The sequence below is a fragment of the Candoia aspera genome, chromosome 8 (genome assembly GCF_035149785.1).
Source record: "Candoia aspera isolate rCanAsp1 chromosome 8, rCanAsp1.hap2, whole genome shotgun sequence".
NCBI classification, from domain to species: Eukaryota; Metazoa; Chordata; class Lepidosauria; order Squamata; family Boidae; genus Candoia; species Candoia aspera.
Window position 1 is genome coordinate 70036578 of NC_086160.1, and position 14722 is coordinate 70051299.

The 14722-nt window shown below is 41.0% G+C and overlaps 1 protein-coding gene across 3 annotated transcripts in view; it reads left to right on the forward strand.

Annotated features, from left to right (window-relative positions):
- SLC4A4 (solute carrier family 4 member 4) overlaps window positions 1-14722 on the forward strand; it is a 170849-nt gene that overhangs the window by 29311 nt on the left and 126816 nt on the right. For all 3 annotated transcript variants that reach the window (XM_063309922.1, XM_063309920.1, XM_063309921.1), the window contains exon 2: window positions 6627-6700. In XM_063309922.1, coding sequence (XP_063165992.1) covers window positions 6628-6700 — 73 coding nt within the window. In that variant the 5' untranslated portion in view covers window position 6627. The remainder of the gene's footprint in view (window positions 1-6626; window positions 6701-14722) is intronic.

The window sequence follows — 14722 nt, forward strand, 5'->3', positions numbered from 1 at the left end:
GCAACTCCTTATGAGCGTTTGATGGCCAGTCCAGTCAATTTCCGAATAGCGATTGAGGACGTAGCGCCATTTTGTTCTTTGTCTGTTGGACCAGTCTTGGGTTGTTATCTGTCACTGTAGAAGACAGATGTTACTCTTACACAGTACAAGCTAAGGCTTATTACTGTATTATTTTTTGAAAATGGAATCCATTGCCTGCTTTGATAAAAGTAGTTAGAAAGATGTCACTCAGAACTCAATTGGGTCACAGTAAATTTTACTTTAAACCACCGTTATATTTGGACAAACTTACAAACAATAAATCAATTTTGGAAGGCCTTCACGCTACTGTGGTTTAATGTCTTACACTCTGCAGTCCCGTAGGGCAACTATTTCAAAATCCCCAATGCTGAAAGACTTTATCGTTGTAAAGATGGGAGTAGTGAACTGAGGGACTGCATTCTGCTATATTGTGATTTTTACCAATATGCTTGTAACGAGCTATTAACACCTCTTAACCCATTCCAAGGTTGCCTAGAAAAATTCTATGCACAGCTTCTTTTGGCAGACAAAAGATTTCAAGATAACCTGCTTTTGCAAGGTTTGTATTTTGTAGCTTGTAGAATTTGTTCCTGTTGACAGCAAATAAACTAAGCGATAATAGGCCTTTTTATTATGTATGCTACATTGTATTGTATCTTCTTTTATGCTGTCTGGGGCTATGACCTGCAATAAAGTTAAGTAAGTAAGTATAAAAGTAGACAATTCATGGAAATAAGATGGTATTAGTTTAACTAAGTTAAATCAACCAAAATGAAATGCAAACTAAGCAAGTAACTGGACTCCACTGAAATCAATACAGTATAGGCACCTGCTGGATCAGGGGTCCCCAAACTCTTCAGCTCATCGACCCCTTCATGAAGTTTCAAATTGTTCATTGACCCCCAAACATTCATTATATGAAACTAATTTAATAAATACTACTTTAGTAGTAATAATAGTAATAACAACAACAATGATGGGCAGTCCCATTGACCCTTGGGGGTCAATACTGACCACTTTGGAGAACCCTGAGCTAGATGTTTGATTTTAGGTCCCCCTCCCATAAATATACCTTGCATTTTGTCTTTTTCATAATGGTGTTGTTAAATTGACAATGGATTCCCATTCCTATAATGAAGCGTTTGGATTGGCATGCATTTATTTCTTATTCAGAAAGCCCAAACAGCTGAAAGAAAGAGACTTCATTGATAGCATGATCACACTGAACACATACTGTAAGTTTGTCAGTTCCAGGGATGAGCTATTAATACAAAATTGTCAATAGAGATTATGCGGAGAGTGTGGCAGATTGGCTATTGCAGGAGAATAGAAACTGGATATGGTTTTCTAGAGTGTATCACATTGCAATGGGAACAGACATACATAAATACATACTACGTTTCCCATAAACTGGGTGGTGTCTCTGAAGGTGGAGTCTCCCAAGAATTATCCCAAGAGCAGATACTTGAAGGTGCACTCAGAATGGAGTACCTTTAAACCTTGGCTTATAGGGAGATGGATTTGAAGTCTTCTACTTTGCGCCTTTCATTTCAATTCATGGATTAAAGTTTACCTGCTAATCCAAATAAGCAGGACTGTTAAGTGACAGTGGTGCTCTGGACCATCATTCCTCAGCATCTGTAGACTGAACCCACTTTTAGCTGAAAGTTTGGGACCTATCGTTGTTTTAATGACCACTATTATTTGTTTGCATGAAAGGCTGGATATCAACAATAGCAACAAAATATCGGTAGTGTAGCAGCTTAATTTTTTTTTAATCGGTTCAGTTGTGTCCTATTCTTGGAGACTGCCTGGACAACTCCCTGCAGTTTTCTTGGCAAGGTTTTTCAGAAGTGGTTTGCCATTGCCGCCGCCTTAGGGCTGAGAGAAAGTGACTGGCCCAAGGTCACCCAGCTGGCTTTGTGCCTAATTCACAGCTTCTCGGTTTCTAGCCTGGTGCAGCTTAATAGTTGCCAGCAAATATTCTGCAGGGATCTTCTCCAACCAGGCAATGTCTAAATATGTTGGAATTCTAAGCCTTGAATCTCCTTCCTTGCAAGGCCCAGTTGATTTATGTTTTAAACTTTTAAAAAGTGGGAGATTTACCATTAGAAAGTACAGTTTTAAAAGATGCACACCCCCACCCAAACACACAAACACATAATGCCTGATTAGAAACCAGTTCTGCTAATATTTCTTCATTAAAGACATTTTGATAAATGATTTTTGGGGGGGAAGGGATTGTTTTTCTTCATTATACATCAGTAGGGGAAAATGAAATGGTTGGTGTTGAGTAATTTTCAGGTGAAATTTACCAGTACAGTGATTTGTTTTAGCAGTGTCTTTGATTTGCATTAAAAGCTAAAAAATAAAAAATCTCAAAGCTGTGGTGAACTCTCTAGCCGAAAGGTGGCAGTAGTCCATCTGTTTAACTGTTCTTTTCTCTAGAGAAATTGTGTTGTTTCTGTAAGGCGTTTTTTTGAAAATTTGCTTTGAAACTCTGTTGGGGTTGCTTCACACCAATCAGAGAAAATATTAGTTTACTTCTGTGAGTGCAGATGGCTTAATTAAGTGCAAATTTTCTCTTCGGCATGTTCTCATATTCTGTTGAACACACATTTTTGGTGTTCAGAACTTCTATGCCTCTATCATTAGAATGCATTTGGTTGGATTTGGGGGTTTAGGGGGTCCTTCCATCAGTGGGAAAGGACACCTTAGATAAGGAGAGGACATCTTACAAGAGCAACCATTATGCTTTTCCGTATTATTCTTGACACCTTTCAGAATGGTGGTGGGTCTGCAGTGCTGGTGGGCATCTCTCCTTCCATAAGCTTTTAGTGTTTGATGCCACCTTTCATTCAGGAGCTCAAGATAGCATACAGAGTGCTTCATCCTCACAGTTTCCTCTACAACAACCCTGGGAGTAGATTATGCTGACAGTGGGACAACCTACAAAGTCTTCCATGGCTGAAGACTTCCATGGCTGGAGAGACACTAGAACCTGGAACTCCTTGGCTCTAGTTTGGAACTTCCACTCCTTCACCGTGCTGGCTCTCTTAGAAACCAACATATAATTGCCTTTCAGATAAAACTCATTTGTAAAAATGATCTTAAATATATTTTTAAAACAAGCCTTTTGAAATGAGAAGTGTGCTGCTGATTCTCTCCTCCCAGTCACTTTTTTCCCCAGTATGAACAGTTTCAGAATACCTGGGAAGTTGTTTTTTTTTTTTTGAAAGGCTGAGGACTTTTTGCACCGCAGATGAATTTTAAAAAAATCATTGGAGATTTTATTTGAAAGTGATTTGATTGAATCTTCAAATCCAACTGGCTTTCCTAATTGACTTGGAAAATTGAATTGAATACCATTGACTTGACATGGATTCTCCTCTACCTGTGCAGAAACATCTTTTCCCAAGCTGATAGAGATTGATTGAAAAGTCTAAATTGAATTGGATCAATTTTCTGAACTGATTCAAATGGAATTAGGTAGATGTTTCCAACAGAAATCAACTCTTTGAATTGGGTTTTGCTTGATTAGCCCAAGTCTGATGCGTTTGTGTGTTTACATTCTGTATCTCTGTGTGCTTGTGCGGATTTTGTGTAGTAATTAAAAGAGAAATATAAGCACACAAGAGTTTTGCAGAGAATAAAAGATTCACATCATCTTCTCAAGTTAATTTTGCTACATTAATAGCAAGAAAATGCTTTGCTGCTTCATAGAATAAAACACAATAGCTATAGAACTAGAAAGAATAACCAGAGAACCTGTTATTTGTGTGTAAAACAAAGGGTACATAAATGGCACTGAATAATTTAGTGATCACAATAGACTTGAGATGAATTTTGTGTGTGTTGTTGTGCAGGGTGTGAGGGGTGCTGTACTTCATTGTCTAAGTTTAGATGGTACGGTATGGAGGGTCTCATTTACCTGAGCTCATAGAATAGCTTGTTTCTCTGCTGATAAAGTTGCAGGATGATAATCTTTGTCAGAAGCTTGAGTGTGTATCTACATGTGTGCATCTGAACAGAAACACACACACACACTGTGAACTGAGAATCTGTGGGAAGCAGTTCCTGTAGGGGCAGATGATTAAAGCACATTATTTGGTAGATAAACCTAAGTGCCATTCAGTTGAGTTTGGCTCCTGGTGACTGTGTGGTCCTGATTGTCTCCATAAGGACCCCATAGCCCTCTCAGAGACGTTCCTGTAAGTGCTTTGATCCTGTCTACCCACCTGATCCATTATCTTCCCAATCTTCTGTTTCCTTCCCTTCTGCCAAATATTCTCATTTTTCCTAGAATATCATCCGCTGGCATCACAAGCTTGAGGTATGTGAACTTCTGCTTGCTGATCATCAGTTTCAAGTTAGCTTTTATTTTGGATTGATTGGCTCTTTTTGCAGTTCATAGTTCTTCTAATAACTATCTCCTAATCCATAATTCAAAGTCTTTCTCTTGTTCCATCTCAATGTCCAGCTTTCACAGCCATGCATTTACCATGAAAAAGACCATAGCTTTATATTTTGATTTTTGTTGTCATAGAAATAACAAGTAAATTGCAGGCAAAATGTCTGGAGCCTCTCCAGTCGCTCATGAAAAGAACTTTTAAGTCAGGTGAATAGCAGTTATCTGAAATGTTCCATTGGCTTGTTTATGTTGGGTTGATGTTTATTGACTTCCTGATATTTTTGTATCGTGATACAAAGCGCTTTCTTAAATTATATACACTTCCTTTCATCATGACAATTTTCAGCCAGTCTGTATTGATCCCATAGCAGTATTTTATTTTTGCATAATATCCTGAGTTAAATATCACTGTGATGTATATGCTCTAGCATTCAGTGCCTTCACACATAATTTTATTATATATTATTATTACATTATAATATAGTTATGAGTGCCTGAAAAAGTGTATCTGGTTATTATTACAGTAGATTCCATTGCTTTTGTAATAATCTCAGAATCTTATATGTTGTATGTTTTATTTTTTGTATCAACAGACTTAAATATCTTTGCTGTAGTATTTGATTATGATCTTCTTTTCAACATAGATTTGAATATTTGGAGCTTCACATTTTCTTCTCTTTTCCTTTAAAAATACCTTTTTATGTTACTGAAGAAGAAATTGGTAAAAGAGGAATAGGAAATTTTGTCTTCCTTATGTTTTATTGGATTGGCTGTGATATTCTCATCTCATCTGTTGCTCTTTGCTGACAAAGAGACCAAATTGTTTGAGTCAACCCACCCATGAGGGGAAAGTGAAGCTGAAAAGTGTGAAAGTGGGTGTGGGAATAAAAATAGTGCTGTGTAGTAGAAGCTTAAGAACAAAGTAGGCACTAAACAGGATTGAAAGTGTGACTTGAAAGACCCTAGAAGGGTTGATGTTGGTGTAGAATTCCCATTGTGAAAGAACATTGGGATATTGGAATATCTGGTTACTTTAAGCAGCCATTTCAAGCATAGGAAGTATTTACTCTAGACCTAAAACATATACTGTGTTTATACTGTACTGCTTAGCTCCTTAAATGACAAGGCAACTTCTGTTTGAGTCATAGCATTATCTTACGAAAGGCAATTTTCTGAAAACTGCATTTCTCATATTTCTCGTTTCTCATATACAACATGCACACCTATGGCTTTTAGAACCATCCTGCTTCCACAGTTCTGCATGTCAAACTATAATATCAGCTTCAAGACCATAACTTTCAAAAGCGGTTTTGTGATACAAGAGGCGACTTCGTTGTTCAGAAAGATCTGAAGTGATTTTGAACAAGGAAATATATTGGGAAAAGGACTGAAGATTGTATTCCTCATATAGAACATGCACACCTATAAACAAATATCTTTGGGAGTGAGTATAGTGAGTTTAAGTGGTTCAATATTGCAGCCCTACTTTTTTTATTTATTATTGAGAGTTGGAAAGAAGCGATGAGGTGCATATATTTGAGGGCAAAGGAAGAGAGGAGAAGCAAAAAAAGAGGAAAGGGGAGATTAAAGAAGTGGCAGGAAGGACCATAGAAAAAATTCAAATATAGGTATAGCTCTGGCCCTTGGGGTCTGGATAATTCTCAAATGTCAGATTTCCATAAGGCCAACATGTGACACACAGTTTTGCTTTGCAACAAAAGTGTGCTTTGCTGGTATTAAAGGCACCTTGGCTGCATTCAGACATTACATGGACGTTCTGTCTTTTGCTCATGGTCTTCAGTAGATCTTTCCATGGACTTCTACTCTGCAGGGAGTCCTTGATGTGAACACCACTCCTGGCTTTTGTGCGCCTGTCTTGCTCTGTCTCTGGGGTTGCTTTTTAATTGAAGCAAGAAAGCGAGGTCTCCTAAGCTTTGATTATTTCTCCCTCCTCTCTCGCTCACCAATCAATTTTGTGATATGCTCACAAGGTTCGGAGCTGAGCTGTGGCGGGCTGGCTAAGCATCACTGAAAAGCCAAATGAAGGTGTGGCAAGTCCAGGGGGAAATGAGATTCTGCTCTCTCGTAACATGAGAAATAGCCTGCAAGTTAATCTTCGAAGGAGTTGGGCTGGTTCAGGCAGCTGTCTCCAGGAAAAGTCTCAACACTCATTCTTTCTGTTCTATTATTACAGGATGGAGGATGAAGCCGTATTGGACAGGGGGGCTTCTTTCCTTAAACACGTATGCGATGATGAGGAAGTAGAAGGTAAGAAGCTGTCTTCTTTTGAGCATTAAGGGGGTTGTTCCTTTCCAGGGTGTCTTTTCATGCTCAGGAGTGTACATATTAGGCATCCTACAGTGTGGTTTGTGCATGACCTTAGCATAGAACAGTAGGGATGATCAACATAGAGCCTTTGCTATTTTTTTGTTTTTTGTTTTCATCAAAAGCTTGGTTTTGAAAACATTTGTGAGATGTTTAGATGCATTCTGGGTGCCATTGTTTCTCTGTATTTCTTGAGCTGGTATTTGTTTTCCTTGCTCAGCAGGTAGGTCTGGAACAGGCTTTGAGTGCACAGAAGGCATATTTACTGAACCACATCTGGATGTGGAAGACCTGGCCATTTGAAGACCCTGAGGCTGGCAGGGCTGGCTGGGAGCAGGAGATAGAGGGGTGAAGTGGGGAGTGTTGTCTCTGAAGGAACCTGTTTCTGAGTGATTCTTTCAAATCAAGAACATCACCCTTTTATGGCTTTTCTGCCGAGTACCTCTGTCTCCCCAACACAGTTTATTTTACAGAAAGAAATAGAAGAGAACGTACCTTTATTGTCTGTTGGACAATTGGGGCTGAGAATGCAGCTTGTGTCTTACATTGCAACAAAAGTCTGGCTCCGTGCTGATGTTCTGAGCCGATAGCTCCCAAATTTTTCAGCCCAAACAAGGCTGAAATACTATAAGGCAATGGGCTAGAAACCAGGAGACTGAGAGTTCTAGTCCCGCCTTGGGCATGAAAGCCGGCTGGGTGACCCTGGGCCAGTCACTCTCTCTCAGCCCAAGAGCCAATCAGGCATGGTATGAGAGTTCTAGTCCCGCCTTAGGCACGAAAGCCAGCTGCGTGACCTTGGGCCAGTCCCTCTCTCTCAGCCCAAGAGCCAATCAGGCGTGGTATGAGAGTTCTAGTCCCGCCTTAGGCATGAAAGCCGGCTGGGTGACCTTGGGCCAGTCCCTCTCTCTCAGCCCAAGAGCCAATCAGGCATGGTATGAGAGTTCTAGTCCCGCCTTAGGCATGAAAGCCGGCTGGGTGACCTTGGGCCAGTCCCTCTCTCTCAGCCCAAGAGCCAATCAGGCGTGGTATGAGAGTTCTAGTCCCGCCTTAGGCATGAAAGCCGGCTGGGTGACCTTGGGCCAGTCCCCCTCTCTCAGCCCAACCCACCTCACAGGGTTGTTGTTGTGGGGAAAATAGGAGGAGGAAGGAGTATTAGGTATGTTTGCCACCTTGAGTTATTTATAAAAATAATAAAGGTGGGATAGAAAATAAACAAACAAACAAACAAACACAAGAGCCACTTTAGAAGTGATGCTCCATATTGACAAAACCTACCATACAATATTTCTGTGATCATACTTGAATTCCAGTCTTCATTCTTTCAAGGCATGCAGGTATGTTGGTTTAACCTGTTTTATTTTGGCAACAGCCATTGAGAGGTAAGTTAAGCTAGAAGATGTAACGTGCAGGAAAGCAAAAGCTAATGGAGGCCTTGTTGCTCTTCCCATCAATCCTGTTCCAACTCTGTTTCTGTCCTTGATGCTGAATTATGATTCCTTTCTTCTGGAATCATATCTATTCAGTAAATGACCATCTCTCCTTTGCTTGCTTTAGAAATGTAGACAAAACGTCCCTCATACTTGGGGAAGGGGGACCAAGGTGGGTTCAGTCTGGATTTCTGGTAGCAAGGCTGTTACTCATACTTCATATGCCAATCAAGCAATGGTATCTAGCTTCTTTTGTGCAGACTGGTTTCATAGAGTATGCAGTGTAAGCAGTATTCTTTGCCCAGCTCCTGACTCAGGTGGTCCAGGGAAATAAAGGAGCAGCTTATAGCTGTACACTGTTTCCCAACCATGACAGTTTCCAGATGTGTGGACTTCAAATCCCAAAGTTACACAGCCAGCATGGCCATTGATGAGAATTCTGGGAGTTGAAGTCCACATCTCTGGAAGGTGCCAAGTCTGGGAAACACTACTCTAGAATATGGATGGGACATTTGTCATCTAGCAGATATTGCTGGAGTCCCAGCACTTGTCAGCCCTCAGCAGCATGGCTGATGATAGGGTTGATAGTCTACTATCTTTGCCGGAGGACCATAGTTTCCCCACTATTAGTCTATGAAGTCTGAACGGTATTTATTTACTAACAGTTGTTATACTGCTCTACTCCCAATGGCTCAGAGCAGCATGCATAGAAAAATCCAGAAGATTAAAAGCAGCTTAACAAAATTCAACATCATGCATTATAATGGCACTGGCTAACATAGGTAGCTACTAATACCTTCCATTTCCTGAATGTCAAGTTTTTACTTCGTTATGGAAATTCATTAGGGAAGAGATCATTCTTATGTAAGAAGGCAAGCTATTGAGAAAGCCCTGCTGTGGCATCCCTGTAGTACGTAAGTCATGAAGTTGGTGAGACTGAAACCAACAGTTCCCAGGCTAGAGAGAACCGTTAGGTCAATATAGGCGCTTCCCACGGCCATCAAGAGAATGGCCAAATATCTGTTAACTTGAAAAGCTGGTGGGATAGCGTTCAGAATTTAAATCTTGTTCTGTAGATCTATAGATAGCTACTGGCTTCTGTTTACTGCAGAAGGCAAATCGTCTGCTTCATTCTTGTCAGTAACAAGAGCATCATCGCTCTGTGTCATGTCTGAAAGTCTTCTGCCAAGTACGTCTATTCCTGAATAAGTTCTTAAGTGTCTGGAGAGCCAGGATTTACTGCAGAACTCTGGTATAAAGTCTGAAGCGGTCCTAGTGAGAAGACTCTGCTTTTGCATCACAACCTGGGTAATTACCTTACTGCTTGTTTACTTGCCTTTGATCTCTGCCTTCTAGCTGCTACTCTGGAGAACCAACCCTTTGTCTGTCCTAAACTCATGCAAATGCCTGTTGGTCCCTATCAGGGACACTCAAACTAGCCTTTTCATTCCTTCCTGGCCACATGGTAGAGTTGTACAAAGGGAAAAAGAGGAAGGGAGGGTATGGTAAGTTACTACCAGCTCTGATTTGACCACCACAGATCTTTAATTTTTTTCCCCAGCAGTCAAAAAAATTGCAAGTTTGAGAAAGTGGCAGCTACCACACCCCCTTTGTCATAGCTGGGGGAGATGTCTACTTCCCATTGGACCAAGGCTTTTGATTGTCTGCCATGGGAACATGGAAGGACACTCTCCTTCCCCTGACCTGTTCAGATGGGTTGCCTGAACTGCAGCCATCATAATTCCCAGGAATCTTGGCAAGAACTAGTTGGTACTGTAGTCTAGTAGTCTGGAGGATATCTGGTTGGTCAATCTTTCTCTACTCTGTAGTCCTCTCTTTTCTTTATCCTCCCACCAGTAAGAGTGAAAACTGTGCTATTTCTATCTAGAAAAAGAAGTGTTGGGGAGACTGAAAACTGCTTTAAATCAGGATGCTCAGTTGTCTGTAAGCTGCATTTGGTTCTTCCTCCTCCCTTTTCTGACTGCCTTTAGAGTCTTCCACAATTACACTGCCAAAGTTGGGTGGGAAGTCACCAAGTTACAGCAACACATGTTCTACAGATCTTCCTTAAGTGGAAAATAAAGTGAGTAATACCATTATGCCTTGGATAGATGCAATGCACCTAATACTATATTTTTTTCTAATTTTTTTAAATGGAAAAAACCATGAGCAATGCAGCCATTCTAGTAAAGTCATGCCGTCCCCGGGTCTATTGTGATCCTCTATTAGCCCTCCATCAAAGTAATTTGAAAAGGCAAAAAGTTGTCAGGCCCTGCTTTAAACCATTGCCTTATCAGTCATTTTTCAGAACTCATAATTGCTCTGGTAATGGAATAAGACATCCAGAGAGGTTCCTTAGGTCCTTTTGCCCCTGTTAGTTCCTTGCACAGATGATTGAGAGGAAATGGTTTTCTTTTCATATGCTTCTTCGCACATTCCTTTCTTGGTAGGTAAAATAGTGCTACATTCCTAATGTGGTGGAGCTTTGGATGTGTGCCACAAGATAACCCAATTTTGCAAGGAATGGAAAACATTTTGGGGCCCCACCTTTATCCTTTTTTGATAAGGTTTGGCTGGGTCAATGAGTCCCCGCAGTTTTCTAGTACGACTTCATAGAGAATGAAGGGCTCCAGAATTCTTTTTGACAGATTGGTTGCTGGAATTTGAAAAGGAAACCAGAAAGGGTCACAGTTTTCATCCCTGTAACAAGTCGGATGGATGCTGAACAGCTGTTGAGATTGATGCAACGGGTTAATTAGAATGCTTTGCAGAATGCAAAGTAGATTAAGATGACTTCCAGTAATGGGGAGCTAAGTGAACCACAAATCACTTCTAATGTTTAATGTGTGGTGCATTCATCAGATCCAGAGCTTTGAGGCTCTTACCTTTTTTCCTTTTTCTCAGGAATTGCAGAGGGTTTTTATTGTCTCCAGGTACTATTAAAAATGCTGAATTTAACATGTACAGCTTTCTGTGGGTAGGATAAAATAAGGTTATCTTCACAATGCTGGTTCCTTACTTTTTTTCTGGTGGTAAGATAAGCGCAGGTACATTGTTGGAATCAGAACATGGGTGTTAATAGGCCAGAGTTTCTGGGGAAGTTTTAATTTGAGAGAGAGAGAGAGAAAGAGAGAGAGAGAGATAATATATATGCTACCCTTCAAAACATAGTTTTTTCAGAGCAGTTTACAAAATGTTTAAAACGTTCAATTTTTTCAAAATAGAACAGCAGTGCAAACATATAACCATAATTTCTTTTCATTGTGGGAATACAAAGGGAAGAGAAATTTGGTCCAGTTATTGCCAGCGTCTTAGGCCCTGCACCTAAAAAGGACTCCAATCCTACACAACAACCAGAACCACAACCACAGTAGGTTAAGAATACTGTGGTCCTCTTCTACTTTCTCACTAACTTCTCCTTCTCCCTCTGTGCTGTTTTTCTTCTCTGCATTTCTTCCTCCTGTTTTGCAATGCAGAGGTGGGTATCAAAAGATTAATTCCATCACCTCCTTTTGGAGCAGTGTTGATGTATGGCACAGCGGAGCTGTATTTGTGGTCAGCATCTTGATCTCCCACAGGGCTTCAAGATAATCCCACGTAGAGTCCACTCTGGAAACCTGGAAATAAAAGATGCTTGCACTGGTCCCTGATCATAATAAAGTTTGTTATGTTCTTTTCTGAAAAAGAAGACCTTGGGTATGATGGTGCTTTTGCACAAAAATGTGCTCAAATTATCTTTCAAAGGTTCAGGGAAAAACAATAACAAAAACTTAACCTTAGGCAAAAGATCAGGTATCAGTGGGGGCAAAGAGAAGGCATGTCCACAAGAGGAGCAAATAAGGTGCCATTCCTCTGCATTTAGAATACTAATACTGGAGTTTAAGTAGTCATGAAGGTGGCTAGGTCCAATCCTTGTTCGGGGCATTCCCAATGTGTGACTGTCTGGCCTCCGTTGGAACACATCCAGTGAAGGACAGTAATTGGGAAGTGGTTTCTACTCCGGGTTATTGGTTCTGCTCTGCCAAACTTATCTCGTTGTTATGAAGCCGCCTGAATGAGTTAACTAAAATCCATTATTTTGGGTCCTTTGCTCTGGAATGACAGAACTGTTTCCCTTTCTCTGAATGTTTGTCAGATTGTGCTACCTTGACTAATTCAGCTTGAAAATGAATAAAAAGTTAATCTACAAATGGGTGTATGACATCCAGATTTGCACGTGAATGCAAACGTCTCCATTTACTCATTGCATGATTCTCAAGAGAATGAGCATTTGGATTGACATTCGAGGGGGCTTCTCTGCGCCTAGGTAAATGCTGATATCAAGGCTTTGAGAAGCGAGTTCTCCCCTTTCCCTTCCCATCCCCATTACCTTGATAAAATACTTTGGAGAATTTATAAGCTGCTTTGTTACGTGATGACATCTTGATTGGATATAATAAAGGTGTTGCATTCTTAGACCACAACGGTCTAAGAAAAGGGTCAGACGTGACTCGGTGCTTGCACAGGCGACCTTTCACCTTTCACCATTCTTGGACTGCACATCTCCTTGAATGTGAAATTTGTCTTTTTTTTTAATAGACGGGTATTGCCCAATAGAAGATAATGGCAGGGAGAGTTTGTTAGGTTCTGTGACTGCTCCCACTTACAAAGAAAGAAAAGTTTTTTAGGAACCAGCCACAGGTTTGCCAGCCACAGGCTTATGGATGATGGACAAAGGGCCCCTTCTCCATCTCTGGCTTCACAAGAGTGTTTAGTGGGTACCTTGGACATGTATTGACGTGTTGACTCACTATAAACCTGAAGAATTAAGCAGGTACAGTATGGACCATCAGCATGGCAGTCCCGCATTGTCTACTAGCATAGAAATACTCCAAATACAGTCTCTGATAATTTGCTATATGTGTTCCTGTAACAATATGGAAGCAGTCCTGTATGGTTTCTGGATTTGGGCTTGCAGTACTTCAGACTCCATCTCCAAAAGCGCCTTGGTATATGTGAGAGCATAGATGCCGAATCTGCCTACACCACCTTAAAAAAGCAGCTCTGAAATCCCATGGAAGCTTTCACTTCTGCATGGCAAAGTCAGTAGCCATGTTTGCTTGTTCCAATAAACCAGGGATGCACACCATGACTACTTAGGGTTGTCTACAGCCTTTGGGGAAGTCTTGGGGGCAGAGCCATCTAGTTAATTAAGCTTAATTCAATTTACTTTGAATGGAATTCAGGTTTTGCTCCTAGCTGTCATGTTCCCCGTTGCAAGGCATAAGTGCATCACAACGGGGAACATGCCCATCAGGAAAGAGGAAGGGATAACCATTATCCTTTAAACACACACATCATCCCTTAAGCACCCAAACTCCTAAAACAATCACCAGGACAATAGAAGCGCACCCGGACAGGACATGGAAACCATTAACAGATCAGGGGAACTCCCACACATTACCCTGGGGGACGCACCTGCACCGGATGAAGGCAAAGAGACGAAACCATCGGAGATCACCCGAATCACCCATCGTCAGACCCATACCAGTTCAAATCACCCATCCGGACCCGGCTTGGGGAACAATGGGGGGTGGAGGAGGACAAGGTCCGCCACCAGGGTATAAACGGGGTACCCTGCTACCATGCCCGCATTCCCGTCTTTTTCTCTGTATGCATTCTGCTTCAATAAACCCGGAAACCCTTAGACCCTCTAAGTGAGTCCGTGTCTTATTCGAAGTAAGTCTACCCTGACACTAGCTTTACACCAGTTCCTAGGAAATATCCAAGTGGTGTAAAGAAGATGAGCAAGGATTTCTGTCTGTCAATTATTGAAAAATAGAAATAATAGAAGGTTCCCCCCCCTCCCCAAATTAGGCTCCTGAAAGTTTTGGAGAGGATAGATGTTTTTCACGTGAAAAGGCTGAAGACTTAAGTTTTGATACTGAAAATACATTCTTGGGATGAGAATATGCTCAGAACTCTTGTTCCTTAATTCTGAGCATGTCTCTATGCTCAGCCACCTCAAGAAACTTAACAAGAAAAGAGAGCAACTTTCTAGTCTGTTAAGTTTCTAGTGACAACCTTAAAACTCTTTGCCACTGTTTTGTCATGTTCAGAATAACCAAAGTTGAGATCTGGGGTTCTGCCCAACTTTAGTACTGTGAGTGGAGTATGAGGATTGCAACCTTCCTTCTTCTGCAGTACCAGGATTAGATGGAATTGTTTCTGGCTGGTCTTGCTCACTGGAAGCTGATGGAGCACTTGAGTGTGAGATTGTGGATCGGTATCTTCCTTGATTGTGGTGTTGCTTAAGCTTGGAGAGGCAAAAAGCTAATCTCCGTTAAAGCAGTAGCTGCCAGTTGAAGTGTTTTCCCAACAGATGGTTAAGGATGTGGTTTACACCACAGTTTGCTTGTCAATAATGTGATCTCACTGCATTGTACAGTAAATCCTCCTCTTCCGCCTTTTGGAAAATGCCAAGAAAACAAGAACAAGATGAAAGATGTTTAAATTCACATTATTTGTCATGCCAGTCTGCAGATGACGATGCATTTGG